The 15,218-nt window shown below is 38.5% G+C and overlaps 1 protein-coding gene across 2 annotated transcripts in view; it reads left to right on the forward strand.

The window, feature by feature from the left end:
- Nucleotides 1-15,218, forward strand: part of LOC116597160 (cytochrome P450 20A1) — a 60,600-nt gene that overhangs the window by 33,470 nt on the left and 11,912 nt on the right. For both annotated transcript variants that reach the window (XM_032354487.1, XM_032354488.1), the window contains 4 exons: nucleotides 4,543-4,621; nucleotides 9,379-9,494; nucleotides 10,238-10,292; nucleotides 13,329-13,449. In XM_032354487.1, the coding sequence (XP_032210378.1) occupies nucleotides 4,543-4,621; nucleotides 9,379-9,494; nucleotides 10,238-10,292; nucleotides 13,329-13,449 (371 nt within the window). The remainder of the gene's footprint in view (nucleotides 1-4,542; nucleotides 4,622-9,378; nucleotides 9,495-10,237; nucleotides 10,293-13,328; nucleotides 13,450-15,218) is intronic.

The following is a 15,218-nucleotide window of genomic DNA, read 5'->3' on the forward strand; positions in this document are numbered from 1 at the left end:
CGGTTAGACCTCTTTAATGTGAAACAGTTCCTTGGTTTTTATTTGTTTTTTGGCCTTGATATATTTTTTTAAAAATACAGGCCAGTTATTTTGTGCAGTGTCTCTCAATTTGGGGTTTGAGTAGATTCAGATTATGTACTTTAGAAATCTGGTATTCTCTTAACAATATTAGAAATTGTCAAAGGAAAGTCTTCAGACCATAAACATGACTTAAATTCCTTCTTCAAATGATGTTTTAATATCTGAACCACCACAGTGTTGCTATTGTCCTGTCATGGCACCAGGAATAATAACCAATTTATGCATGCTACTCCTTGGTTCTCAGCAGAGAGATGGTTCTCAACAGAGAGGTGCCATCATGTGTAGGGTGTATACTGATCTCACAGGTGTCAAACTGGAAAGTGTATCCCTCACATTAGTTGCATATCGTGTTTCTGAAGTACTCTCCAAAAGTACTGTCCCAGTTATTTTTCCCACCAACATTAGTGTGCTCTTTTCCTGACGTTTAGAGTTATTGGTCCTTTAAATATTTGCCTGTATAGGGTCGCCTGGGGGGCTCAGTCATTAAGGGTCTGCCTTCTGCACAGGTCATGGTCCTGGGGTCCTGGGATCGAGTTCCATGTCAGGCTCCTTGTTCAGTGGGAAGCCTACTTCTCCCCTCTCCCACTCCCCCTGCTTGTGTTCCCTCTCTTGCTGTTTCTCTCTCACACATAAATAAAATCCTTACCAATAAATAAATACTTGCCTATGTCATAAGTCAAAATGGTATTTCATGATTATCATTTTTATTTTTTTTGTCATTTATGAGGTTAAACATCTTTTTTTTTTTTTTTTAAGATTTTATTTATTTATTTGACAGAGAGAGATCACAAGTAGGCAGAGAGGCAGGCAGAGAGAGAGGAGGAAGCAGGCTCCCTGCCGAGCAGAGAGCCCGATACAGGTCTCAATCCCAGGACCCTGGGATCATGACCTGAGCTAAAGGCAGAGGCTTTAACCCACTGAGCCACCCAAGCACCCTAAACATCATTTTTAAAATTTTAATTGAACACTTGTGTTTCTTTTGTGGGATACTTTCTTATGTCCTTTGCCCATATTTCTACTGATGTGTTTTTCACTAATCAAAAAGAGCTCTTGGGGTGCCTGGGTGGCTCAGTGGGTTAAAGCCTCTGCCTTTGGCTCAGGTCATGATCCCAGGGTCCTGGGATGGAGCCCTGCATCAGGCTCTCTGCTCAGTGGGGAGCCTGCTTCCTCCTCTCTCTGCCTGACTCCCTACCTATTTGTGATCTGTCAAATAAATAAATAAAATCTTAAAAAAAAAAAAAGAGCTCTTTATTTTTTTTTTTAATTTTATCTTTATTTTTTAAAGTAACCTGTACACCCAGTGTGGGGCTTGAACTCATGACCCTAAGATCAAGAGTTGTATTCTCTACTGACTTAGCCAGCCAGATGCCCTAAAAGTTCTTTATTTTTATTTCACTTTTCATTTATAGGTCTTTAAAAAAAAGTATTTTTTAAAGTAGTTTTGGATTTACAGTAAAATTGAGAGGAAAGGCTGCTGGGTGGCTTAGTTGGTTAAGCGTCCAACTCTTGATTTCAGCTCAGGTCATAATCTCAGGATTGTGAGACTGAGCCGTACATTGGGCTCTGTGCTGGGTGTGGAGCCTGCTTAGGATTCTCTCTCCCCCTTTCCCTCTCAAAAAGAGAAAAAAAAATTGAGAGGGATACAGAGATTTCCTGTATACCCATTATTTCCACACATGCGTAGCCTTCACTATTACTGGCATCACTTACCAAAATTGTACATTTTTTTCCAAGGATGAACTTATATTGACTTATAATTACCCCAAGGATTCATGGTTGGTATTGTACGTTCAGTGGGTTTGGACAAATGTATGATGACATATATCTATCATTATAATATATAAAGGACATGATATACTGGGTAAAAGAAACTGGTATAAATAGGCCTTTAGAATTGTGATGGTTAGGGGCGCCTGGGTGGCTCAGTGGGTTAAAGCCTCTGCCTTTGGCTCAGGTCATGATCTTAGGGTTCTGGGATTGTGCCCCACATTGGGCTCTCTGCTTAGCAAGGAGGCTGCTTCCCCCCTTCTCTCTGCCTGCCTCTCTGCTTACTTGTGATCTCTGTCTGTCAAATAAATAAATATAATCTGAAAAAAAAAAGTTAAAAAAAAAAAAAGAATTGTGACAGTGAGCTGTGGGATCCCATAGTCCTATGAGTAGGTGTCAGTCTTTCAGTGAGCCTGTGCCTCTGGATTGTGAACTTCGTAAGTGTTTCTCAGTATTTCCCCCCCATTTGGGTGGGACAGGATGGCTAAGTGGACTGGAGTTTGATGCTTTTCTTCTTCTACACAGATGCTAGCCCTGGCTGGAGTTGGATAGTTCCCTTCTTCTAGGTGGTTGGGCTCTGACAAAACCCCAGCAGGTTAGGCTGTCAAGGCAGGCCTTGTTAACAAGAACAGAGTGCTCTGGTTTATTTCAGATCAGTTCCTTTTCAAAGGAAAATTTTTTCAAGTTCCCTGCTAGATAGAGGGAGTTTCTTCATTATTTACCATAGGAACCTGGTTGAGCTCTTGGAGGTAAATCTCACAATATTTTTGCTGGAGAACATTGGGTCTATGATTGGGTTTCCCTGGAGTTTTTAATTCTCAGAGTTGTGTATTACTGAACCTCCAGCTGTTTGTTAATTACAGTTCAGGTTTTCCTCCCCCGGGACTGGTTCCTGAGGTGGTTTCCGTTTGTGGGTCTCTGCTTCGGTAAGCGGTCACTCCCCGATTTGACCTGTCTCTTTAATCTTGGGCCCTTTCCTGTCTTCCTGTTTTCCCTAGTTTCTTTAATCCCTGGGTCCTCTCCTGTCTCAGGGTCCAAGAAGAGTTGCTGATTTTTCAATCTGTTCAGCTTTTTGTCATTGAGATGGAGTTGCTAAATTAATTCAGCTTTCTCATGAATTTTCGCCCTCTGCTCTGTGTCATGCTTAGAAACTCCTTTCCTGGGGTTCTTGGGTCACTCAGTTGGTTAAGTGTCTGCACAGGTCATGATTTTGAGGTCTGAGTGAGCCCCACGTCGTCGGACTTCCTGCTCATTGGGGAGTCTGCTTCTCCCTCTCCTTTTGCCCCTCCCCCATGCTCATGCTCACTCATTCTCTCTCAAATAAATAAATGAAATCTTAAAAAAAAAAACAACTTGGGGCGCCTGGGTGGCTCAGTGGGTTAAGCCGCTGCCTTCGGCTCAGGTCATGATCTCGGGGTCCTGGGATGGAGTCCCGCATCGGGCTCTCTGCTCAGCGGGGAGCCTGCTCCCTCCTCTCTCTCTCTGCCTGCCTCTCTGCCTACTTGTGATCTCTCTCTGTCAAATAAATAAATAAAATCTTAAAAAAACAACAACAACAACAAAAAAAACACAACTTTTTTCTTGCTTTAAGGTTATTCGTAATATAAATATTTATTATATATTTTCACAGTACTTTTTTTGGTTTTAAGATTTTATTTGTTTATTTGACAAAGATCCAAGCTGGGGGGTGGGGAGCAAGCTCCCCGATGAGCAGAGAGACCGATGTGGGACTCGATCCCAGGACTCTGGGATCATGACCTGAGCAGAAGGCACAGGCTTTAACCCACTGAGCCACCAAGGTGCCCCTTCACAGGACTTTAAATGGTTTAATTTTTCACATTTAAAAAATCTTTAAGTTACATCTTTGTAAGGTAAGAGTTAAGGACTCCTAAATATTAATAATTATTCAGTTATTTAGCATTGATTAGTGAGTGTTGTATTCTTTCCCTACATTCTTTCACAACTTTTAAATTATATAAGCTAAGGGTTTTTCCCGGGGCTACCCAGTTGGTTTTTTTTTTTTTTTTTTTTTAAAGATTTTATTTATTTATTTGACAGAGATCACAAGTAGGCAGAGAGGCAGGCAGAGAGAGAGGAGGAAGAAGGTTCCCTGCTGAGCAGAGAGCCTGATGTGGGGCTCGATCCCAGGACCCTGGGATCATGACCCGAGCCCAAGGCAGAGGTTTTAACCCACTGAGCCACCCAGGCGCCCCAGGGGCTACCCAGTTTTAAAATAACTGGAAGCCAGTTTTATTATTTACTATCTGCAAACCTTATACTAACTTTTAACCTTTTATTCTGGATTTCAGCCAGTGATTATCAGTATCACAAGTGAAGTAAAAATTTAGAATTCCCTATGAATTTTATTCATCCACTGGTACTATTATAATAAAAAATTGAAAATTGACTCTACTGCCATGTCCTTTTCTTCCCTATTCCTACACCTTTTAAAGAAAAGAAACTTTTGACTTCCTAGTTAAAATTAGTTTTAAAGTGCCCTGACTGAAATTATTAAAACATATTTGCACTCTATCCTCCGAGACTATAGAGTAAATGATTATGCAGCCCACTTAAAAGAGAGAGTTTATTAGATCTGTTAGTAAGATAGGAATTTCTCAATTATTGGCTTAGATTGCCTGGTGTTACTTAGAAAATCGACTTTACTAGATAACAGGTATGTTTTCCTGTTTTCAGATTTGGTCTGAGATTGGTAAAGGCTTTTTAGATGGATCACTTGATAAAAGTACAACTCGGAAAAAACAATATGAAGATGGTAAGTTTTGCTACTCTTAAATTATAGTAGGGACAGGATATGTGCCCCAATTTTAATAAGGTCATCTCTGAATCATGGGATTATGGGTCATGTATATTTTCTATCTTTATGTTTTTCTACTACATTTCCTATATTAAAGGTTTTTCTTAAAAGAGAGGAAAAAGCAGTGAAGCAGTAAAGGAACTCTGGTACTCACTATAGAATGAGGCTCGTATGGCCTACAGGAAAATGTAAGGGTACAATCCTGGAAAAGCAGTTTTATAATACACCTTAAGAGTAATAAATAATGGGGGCCCCTGGGTGGCTCAGTCAGTTGAGCGGCTGCTTCAGCTCAGGTCATGATCTTAGTGTCCTGGGATCGAGTCCCACATCGGGCTCCCAGCCCAGTGTACACCTTAAGAGTAATAAATAATGGGGGCCCCTGGGTGGCTCAGTCAGTTGAGCGGCTGCTTCAGCTCAGGTCATGATCTTAGTGTCCCGGGATCGAGTCCCACATCGGACTCCCAGCTCAGTGGACAGCCTGCTTCCTGCTTCTCCCTTTCCGGCCCTTGTGCTCTCTTGTGTGCTCTCTCTCTCTCTCTCACTCTCAAATAAATAAATAAAATCTTTTTTAAAAAGTCATGAATAATTGGTGAAATTAAGAGAAAAAAGAAATAAGTATTTTTTTTTGTAGTGCTATTTCTGTAAATAGAAAACCAGAAGCAATCTAAATGTCCAATAATACTGGAATTGCTAAAGAAATACCAGCTTACATGTTGAAAAGATGTTTGTAAAAAAATACGTAGCAACGTAAGAATTCTTGCTGTTGTAACACTGAGTAAAAATATTTTCAATATTTTGGGGCATTGGTTGCAACTTTATAAATAATCTACTCAGAAAAACAGCAGTTTTAGTTTTAAGATGACAGCACAAAATTATTCTCACTTGGGCGCCTGGGTGGCTCAGTGGGTTAAGCCTCTGCCTTCACCTGGGGTCATGATCTCAGGGTCCTGGGATTGAGCCCCACATCGGGCTCTCTGCTCAGCAGAGAGCTCCCCCCTGCCCCGCCTGCCTCTCTGTCTGCCTCTCTGCGTACTTGTGATCTCTGTCAAATAAATAAATAAAATCTTTAAAAAAAATTATTCTCCCTTTTTTTGGCTGTATATCTTCTGTCAGTAATTTCATGATTGTAATTCTTTAATACCTGTATTTTGAGCTATTTGAATTCTTTTTTTGGAAGTAGGGTAAATTAAAATACATGGGCTGTGTTGGAATGATGGATTATTTTCCATATATAATTATGTTCCTTTCTACTGTTCTCATCCTTCATTCAGTAAGTATTTATTGAGGACTGTATGTGCTAGGCACTATTTTGTGTGTAGGAGTCAAAAATCCTGGACCTCATGGGGCTTAGAATTCTAGTGATTCCCTTGATGTCCAACATAAGTTCAAAAGAGCCAATTTAACAGACACATTTTCTACAATCTGGTTTTTATTGCCACTGTGAGTATCTTCATGGATGCAATAGGACTAATTTCCCTTAATAAAAAATGTATTTCACAAGTATTTGTTCAATTAATACAAAATGAAAATTAGTAATTTATACTCTTTGATTTTAAGTAAAACTAGATTGTCTAACATATGTTCCTTGGGTTGTAACATTGGCATAAATCAAATTTGTGCTTTCATTGAAAATTATTCTTTATGTGCTATGGTTAGTGCTGTGAATTGTTTAAGACTGATGAATCTCGGACCTGTACCCCTGAAACAAATAATACATTATATGTTAATTTAAAAAAAAAAAGATTCTTTTTTGGAATTTATGTGAGTAGGAAACCATGGCTGGGTCAGTGGGTCATGTGTTTAAGTGAGTCATTCTTAAACTGATCTGTACATTAAAATCACCTTGAGAACTTAAGACAAAAAAAAACCCTGAAGATCAGGCCTCACTCTAAACCAGTTTATTCAGAGTCTGAGAGAGAGGCACCTTGGGTGTCAGGTATTTCTAGGAAAGCCATGCAGGTTATGCTGATGTACTTGTAGAGCTGAGAATATACAGCAGTAGTTCCCAAACTTTGCTAAACATTGAATCTTTGAAGAAATATGGGGGTGCCTGGCTGGTGCAGTTAGGAGAGCATATGACTCTTAACCAACTGAGCCACCCAGGCGCCCCGCATATCATGAGTCTTTATCTTGGGGTCCTGAGTTCCAGTCTCATGCTGGGTGTAGAGATTACTAAAAAAAAAAATTAAATAAACTATAAAACAAAATAAATAGTGACATCAGGCTTCCATTCCTAAACATTTGGATTTATTTGGTGTGAGGTGTGACTTACACTTTTTTTTTTTTTTTTTTTAGGAGAGAGAGTGAACGTGGTGGGTGGGTAGGGAGAGAGAGAGAATCTTAAGCAGACTCCATGCCCAGTGCGGGCTGGATCTCATGACCCTTGGGTTATGACCAAAGCCGGAATCAAGAGTCATGTGCTTAACTGGCTGAGCCATTCAGGCACCCCTACTTTACGATTTTTTTAAAAAAAAATCTTCCTGGGTGCTTCTAATTTGTAGCAGAGTTGAGAACCACTGCATCACAGTGTTAGTAATTTTTAATTTTCATCACTAATATGTTACATTCATGCAAATCTGTAACTATTTAGTGACTATCTATAGTATTCTGGTATGTTTTGGTGCTGGGGAGATGTCCATGAACAAAAGAAACAAAAATTCCTGCCTTTGTGGCACCACATTCTAGTGGGAAGTAGCGGACAATAATCTAAATGAGTAAACCGAATAGTGTATTAAAAGATGAAAAGTGCTGCAGAGAAAATTAAATCAGGAAGGAGGATGGGGTGTGCTAGGGATGGGGAGGTTGCAGTTTTGAATAGGGTTAGTAGGAAGAGCTTCAACTAAGATTGGGTGACTTATGAGCTACACTTGCAAGAGATAAGGAAATCATTCAGTGGAAATCATTGAGGCTCTTCACATGTCCAAAGGAAGATTCTCTATAGAGGGAGAGTAATTGCTAAGTCCTGGGGGTGGGATTCTGGTGTACAGGGAACTTTTTGGCTGGAGTGAAGCCAGTCAGAAGAGAAATAGAAGAGATGAGGCCGGAAAAACTGAGGGGAGGGACAGATATTGTCTGGCTTATAGCTCATTGTAAGACTAGGTTGTTACTATGAGATAGGAAGCCACTGGAAGGTTTTAGCAGTTATAATCTGAGTTGTTTTTTTTTTTTTTAAGATTTTATTTATTTATTTGACAGAGATCACAAGTAGGCAGAGAGGCAGGCAGAGATAGGAGGAAGCAGGCTCCCTGCTGAGCAGAGAGCCTGATTTGGGGCTCGATCCCAGGACCCTGGTATCATGACCTGAGCCGAAGGCAGAGGCTATAACCCACTGAGCCACCCAGGTGCCCCTGTTTTGGTTTTTTTTTTTTAGATTTTATTTTTAATTATCTCTGTATCTAACATGGGGCTCGAACTTATAACCCTGAGATCAAGAGTTGCATGCTCTACTGACTAAGCCAGCCAGGCGCCCCAGTCTCAGTTATGTTTTCAACAGGTGAGTCTGGCTGCTGTTATAGATTATAGGCACCTGGAGCAGAAGCAGGGAGACTAATTCAGGGGCTGTTGCAATGAACCAGGCAAGAGAAATAATGTGACTTGGACTAGGTGGTAGGCAGCAGAAAATAAAGAATGAAAAAAAAAAAGGTTAGGAAGAGTAATTCTGTACTTTGAAATTAGAACACCAACATTAGCTGACAGCTTAGTTGTATGGTATAAGAGAGAAGGAGACACCGAGGTTTTAGGCCTGAGTGTTTGGAAAATGAAGTTTTTAGGGAGATGGGGCAGATTTGGGAAGATCCAGTTTTGGTGGGGAAAGATGTAGAGTTCATTTGTGGATATGGTGTGTTTAATAGGCTTCAGACGTCTAAGTGGAGATGCTAAATTGGTTGTTAGGCATAGGAATCTGGAATTCAGGGGAAAAAGGTCTGGCCTGGAAATATAAATGTGGGAATGTTCAGTCCATAGATTGTATTTAAGGCCTTGAGACTAGTGACCATCAAGATAATGAATGTAAGTAGAAAAAGAAAAGAGGTATGAAAACTGAATCCTGACCTTAGACATTCCATCACTAAGAAATTCAAGAGATGAGAAGGAATTATTGAAAGGAGACCGAGAATGAACAGGCAGCAAAGTAGGGGGACGTATGGGGTCCAGTAGGGCATGGAATCCCAAGATCCAAATGAGAATCTTAACACCTAGAGAGTATTTGATCAGGGTCTTGGGATCAAGCCCCACATCAGGCTCCCTGCTCATTGGGAAGCCTGCTTCTCCCTCTCCACTGCTTGTGCTCTCTCACATTCTCTCTCTCTCTCTCTCTCTCTCTCTCTCAAATAATAAATAAAATCTTAAAAAAAAAAAAAGAATTGAGAAGGGAAGTATCAAGGGAGAGGTTTATGTGTGTGGAGGCCTCCAGGATGCTGGTGTTAGTTCTAGCTCTTGACCTGGTTGTTGATATTATAGGTGTTTGCTTTATAATTATTCCTTAAATTGTACATATGTGGCATTTGCAGCTTTTTGTATGTATAATTTAGCAAAAAGAAGGAAAAGAAGATTGATGAATTTTAACATAAATGAGCTTTGTAAAAATTTTTGGTTACAGCTCTTTTTCTTGAAAGTTTTATTCTGCACATAGCAACATTGTACGGAAATATTAAAAGAGACTCAATCTTTACAAATGCTTATATTCTAAAATATTTTTTTTGTATTTCTTCTCTAAGCTCTTAGGCAACTGGAATCTATTTTAAAGAAAATCATAAAAGAACGAAAAGGAGGGAACTTCAGTCAACATATTTTCATTGACTCCTTAGTACAAGGGAACCTTAATGACCAACAGGTGGTGTAATTGTTAAGTTTATTAAGTAAATAATAATCACCCATGTATAGTGCTTTGTACTCAGTTTACTTTTGTAGCACATCGTCCACAAATAGTACAAGTATTTAGTCTCTTCTTATTTAGCTCTTTGAAGCCGCTGTATATTATTTAATATTGGGTAAGCAAATGTTGAATCAAATTCTCCGATCATAAAAGAGGAGACTTAACTGACTAGGTTGGCAGCTTGACTTGTTCCCAGAATGCCTCTGTTACCCCAGCACGCCGCTGTGTTTGCGGAGTTGTCAGGCAAAGGACAAGAGTGGAGCTATTATTGCCACGCCTGTTCCCTATAGGAATGATGAATGCCCGGTCTACACGTGTGAGTCTTCAGAGACAGAATGGTTTTCTGGGTGTGTACAGGTGCAGCATCGAATAAGGCTTCAAGGGCAGTGGCAGTCTCTTCACTGTTCTGAGGCTTTGTTGCTGCACCAGCCTAAGCCAGAAAGACAGCCCTGAGGCACTTTGTTTGCAAAAACATAGAACCGTACGGTGATAACTACCAGTAAATGTTTATTGCATCAAAAAGGCAATGCCATATTTAGGTTGATTTTTACATTAGTTTTTTTTAGGTGAAAGCATTGTAAAGAAATAATATACATTTTTTCCTTTCCTTGACCTTAATTCTATACTATAGGTTATTTTGGTAGGGTCTAATACAGGCCGCCTTACGTTTTACACTTTCTAAACTTAGTTTTCTCTCCTAGATCCTTGAAGACAGTATGATATTTTCTCTGGCCAGTTGTGTCATAACTGCCAAATGTGAGTATAAATTGATTTCTTCTTGAGATAGATTATAAAATACACATGGGTAAAATAAGGGAAACATTGTTTGCAAGACCTCTTTATAATTTCCCTTCTCTTTTCTTTTTTATTTTTGTTTGAAAGGCTTGATTCACACAGCTACCTTTTTTTTTTTTTTTGAAACCCCCAGGTGCTCTATGCCACCTCTGAACATTGCCATAAATTTCTTGACACAGTTTATGGATTGTGAATTCTAGTTAGTGCCTTTAAAATGAACTGCTATTGACACCTTTCTAAGCAGAGCAGTGAGCTTTTCAATTTCCTGCTGTGGTTTTCACTTTGACTCAAGTCCAGTTTGCTATTATTAAGGTCTACCAACAGAGGATATAGGCCACAGAAATCACAGTTTAAAAGAACTCCTCTCTTGGTGGAATTGAAGGTGATTTTTATTTAAAGTTCTAAAATGTGTGAAATTTGTGTACGCTTATAAAAATATGCTAAAATGCTAAAGGAAGTATCAAAACTTCAGTTTGAAATAGAAAAAATTGATATTCATTGAAGGATTTCATTTACAACTCTTTCTGTTGAAAAACAATGATTAAAGATTTAAACTGCCTGTAAGTTCTTCTTTATAAAATTTTTGACATCTAGAGATGTCCAGATATTTTAGATTAAATGGAATTTGTGCATGTGTCAAAAATAATGTGTGGAACTTCTTTAAAAAGTGCTTGACTTGTTTTTTAAAAAATTTACTACATTAAATTATATCTTTGCTAAAGACCTTCAAAAAATCTGGAGTACAACAACAGAGCAAAAAAAATGATCATTTCCAAAGTTGGGTTAATATTTTAATCTTATCGCAGTTTTTAGGGGGGATTTCAGATTATCACTGTTTCTTTGCATGTGGGTTGGTTATTTTTTTAAGATACCTCTGAATTTTTTGAGAGCCAAAATAGGCAGGAAACTTTAATCTTTCGCTGCTTATTACCTTGAGAAAGATATTTGGCTCTGCATTTTTTTTCTCTCAAATAACAGTTTAGCTCTGGTTGACCTCCAAGGTATATTCTCAAGTCGGTAATTGTGTCTTTGGTTCAGTATCATGTTTAAAGAATGTTCATGACTTAAAATCTTATTTTTAAGCTACTCCCAGTCATACTTTAGAGTTCTACCAAAGAACCAATGTTTGAGATTATTAAACCATACAGTTATGGTAATGTTAAGTGGTAATATGGTAAAGCAGGGTGTGAGAGTGCTCACTGCGTACGCATCCTTGTACTAAATCTTTCAATATTGTGTATTACTGTATGGTGTGAAATTACAAACATGTACATATTGTACACTGTACAAGTTTCCATTATCACTTGTGAAGCAGAAATTCTACAGTTCCTTCAAAAGCCCTAATAAAGAAATACATGTAGGAAAAAGTTAAATACAGGCAGTTACTCATGTGCCTTTTTATAAACTCTGAATATGAGTAAATTATAAAAAGAGTTGAGTACCAGGCAGCTATTAATTTTATTGATAGTAGCATTTAGTTCAGAATGTGAATTGTGTCCTTTCCAGGCATAAGAATTGGATATGTGAATTAGGCAAACATTAAAATAAAAAGTAACTTTGAGACAAATTTAAGTCTGCCCTTAGCTCAAGAACGCGATAATTGATAAGTAGAAGTAGAAATTACTTAAATACATTTTTAAAAGTGTTTGACTCAGGGGTGCCTGGGTGGCTCAGTGAGGTTGAGCCTCTGACTTCCGCTCAGGTCATGATCCTAGGGTCTTGGGATCGAGCCCCACATCGGGCTCTCTGCTTGGCAGGGAGCCTGCTTCCCCCTCTCTCTCTGCCGGCCTCTCTGCCTACTTGTGCTCTCTGTCTGTCAAATAAATAAATAAAATCTTAAAAAAAAAAAAGTGTTTGACTCAGAAAAAGTAATACAGAGTCATCTCAAGCAAAATCTAGGGTAAGAGGTGCTGGTATCTGGATGGTATCTGGATAGTTCCGTTCTTTGAGTAGTTGTAATCCCAGTGGATTTCTAAAGGAAATATAACTTTTCATATTTTCTCTGTTTCATGTTCATCATGTGATTTTCTTACCTTTTCATTTCCTCGGTGCATATAATATATAGGCCATTTTAAGCAAAAATAAGCCTGTAAGCTTAGTGATCTTCCAGTCTTGTTGTTCATCAAAATAAATATGGTATTTGTTGGAAGTACAGATGCCTGGACTTCACCTAAATGTTTTGAATCAGAATCTGTGAATGTGGAGTTGTGCCATCAATCAATTCCTGGGTGATTTTAGAGAACCATTGTCCTGAGCAATAACCAATACCAATTCTTGAACCAGTTTATCTACCATTACAAGTAAAAATTTAGAATATTGATTTATAGGTAAATCTCCTGCTACTTTGATTTGTATGAATCATTTCATTAGGTCTCCTGAAGGAACTAATAAATCCGTATTTTATTACACAAGGTTGGGTGAACCAGACAATCCATTACAGTTACCAACATTTAACACTCCTCCAGATAATGAGGTTTATTTATTATCATTACTATTTTACTGAAGATAAAAATGCATTTTTGGCTTCAATTACTTGCCAGTTTTAAGAAAGCAATTGCAGATCTCCTTAGGAGTTGTCATGTTCTGTTCAGTGAAGTATAAATCCTGTTCTGTTCAATGAAGTACAAATCCTGTGAACAGGGGCGCCTGGGTGGCTCAGTGGGTTAAAGCCTCAGCCTTCAGCTCAGGTCGTGGTACCAGGGTCCTGGGATCAAGCCCCGCATTGGGCTCTCTGCTCAGCGGAGAGTCTGCTTCCCTTCCTCTCTCTCTGCCTGCCTCTCTGCTTACTTGTGATCTCTGTCTGTCAAATAAATAAATAAAATCTTAAAAAAAAAAATTCCTGTGAACAATCGTCGTATTTTTTGGTAGCATTTCTGTGTCTTCCATATCAGAAAAAAGGTAAAATACAAGAAAAAATAATAGTATGTTCTATCTTACTCTGCACCCTAACTATGAAATTAGCTATTTTCATTGCTATTAATATAAATTTTTATTTAGTGTGCACCTGGGCAATCTGTTTTTTAACCACCTCTGAAGAGGTTCAGAGAAAACTTTATGAAGAGATAGACCAAGTTTTTGGGAAGGATCCTATTACTCCAGAGAAAATTGAGCAGCTCAGGTAAGAATGTAATAAAAAGAAGAGATCATTAGCAGGTAAATTTGAGTTGGTTTAACTGTCTTACTTAAAGCTAATGATAATATCTAGGAAAGGTATATATTTTTACAGGACTTAAAATGTTTAAATACAGATTTAAACACCTGGGTGGCTCAGTTGGTTAAGTAACTGCCTTCAACTCAGGTCATGATCTTGGAGTCCTGGGATGGAGTCCTGCATCAGGCTCTCTGCTCGGCGGGGAGTCTGCTTCTCCTTCTGACCCTCCCCCTTCTCATGCTCTCTCTCTCTCCCTCTCAAATAAATAAATAAAATCTTGTAAAAAAAAAAAAAGTAAATACAGATTTTATTAGATAATTTAATTTGCTCTTTAAAATCATAAGGTAGTTTTGGGGGTGCCTAGGTGGCTCAGTTGGTTAAGTGACTGTCTTTAGCTCAGGTCATGATCCCAGGGTGTTGGGATTGAGCTCCTCATCAGGCTCCTTGCTCAGTTGGGAACCTGCTTCTCCCTCTTTCTCTGCCTCTCCCCCTGCTTGTGCTCGCTCTCTCTATCAAATAAACAAAATCACAAGATAGTTTAGGGAAACCTTTACATTAGATTTATGTAAAATAGTATCAGTGATGTTCAAGTAAGTGGAGCATTCACATCTTGTTGATGGAAATGCAAAAGGGTACAGACCCGTCAGAAAACAGTGTGGCAGCTAAACACACACTTACCATACAACCCAGAAATTCTCCAATGCATTTATCCAAGAGAAATGAAAAAAATACATACACAAAGACCTTTATGTACATGTTCATAGCAGTATTATTCATGACAGCAAAAAGCTGGAAATAGTCCAGATGTTCGTTGGCTGGTGAGTAAATAAACAAATTGTGTTATATCTGTACCTTGGAATATTACCAAGTGGTTAAAAGTAATATAATATCAGTATATACAACAGTGTGGTTAAATGTCATTATGTTAAGTGAAAGAAGTCAAAGTCAAAGACTGCATACAATATAATTTCCGTAAGGTGAAATTTGAGAAGAGGCAAAACTAATGTAATGGAAAGGAGATCACGGGTTGTCTGGGGCCAGGAATGGGGCAGAGAGAACTAGCAGGGAGAATGAGAAGGGTTTTTAGGGGGAACTCTTCTGTATCTTGACGGTGGTTGTGGTAACACAGTTACACACAATTACTAAATTTCATCACATTGTATAGGTAAAATAGATGAATTTTTATATATATATAATACCTTAGTTAAAAAGATTTTTTTCTCTTTATATTTTTAAAAGATTTTACTGATTTATTTGACAGAGAGAGCAGCAGAGGGAGAGAGAGAAGCAGACTCCCTGCTGAGCAGGGAGCCCAATGCAGGACTTGATCCCAGAACCCTGGGATCGTGACTTGAGGCAAATGCTTAACTGACTGAGCCACCCAGGCACTCTAAAAAGATTTTTTAAAAAAATAGCAATTATGACTGCTTAGGGTGTTGGAAGTCTGAGTCTGGACAGCAGGCAACCAATCCTACCTTGGAGCCTCTTTTAACTATAGAAAAGAAGACAAGGAGACTTCTGTTACAAATTCTTCAAAATTTGGAAGTTTTATTAATTACCTTGAATATAACTATTTTTCATTTCAAAAGTAATACTTGTCCTTCAAAGTTTTTATAATACAGAAGTGTATGAAGTAGAAGGTGAAGGTTTTTTGTAACTGTATCCCTGGGAGATAACAATTGTTAACTATCTTTACTCTTTTTCCAGGTTTTTCTATGCATATATACATATATATA

This window comes from Mustela erminea, chromosome 8 (assembly GCF_009829155.1).
Source record: "Mustela erminea isolate mMusErm1 chromosome 8, mMusErm1.Pri, whole genome shotgun sequence".
NCBI classification, from domain to species: domain Eukaryota; kingdom Metazoa; phylum Chordata; class Mammalia; order Carnivora; family Mustelidae; genus Mustela; species Mustela erminea.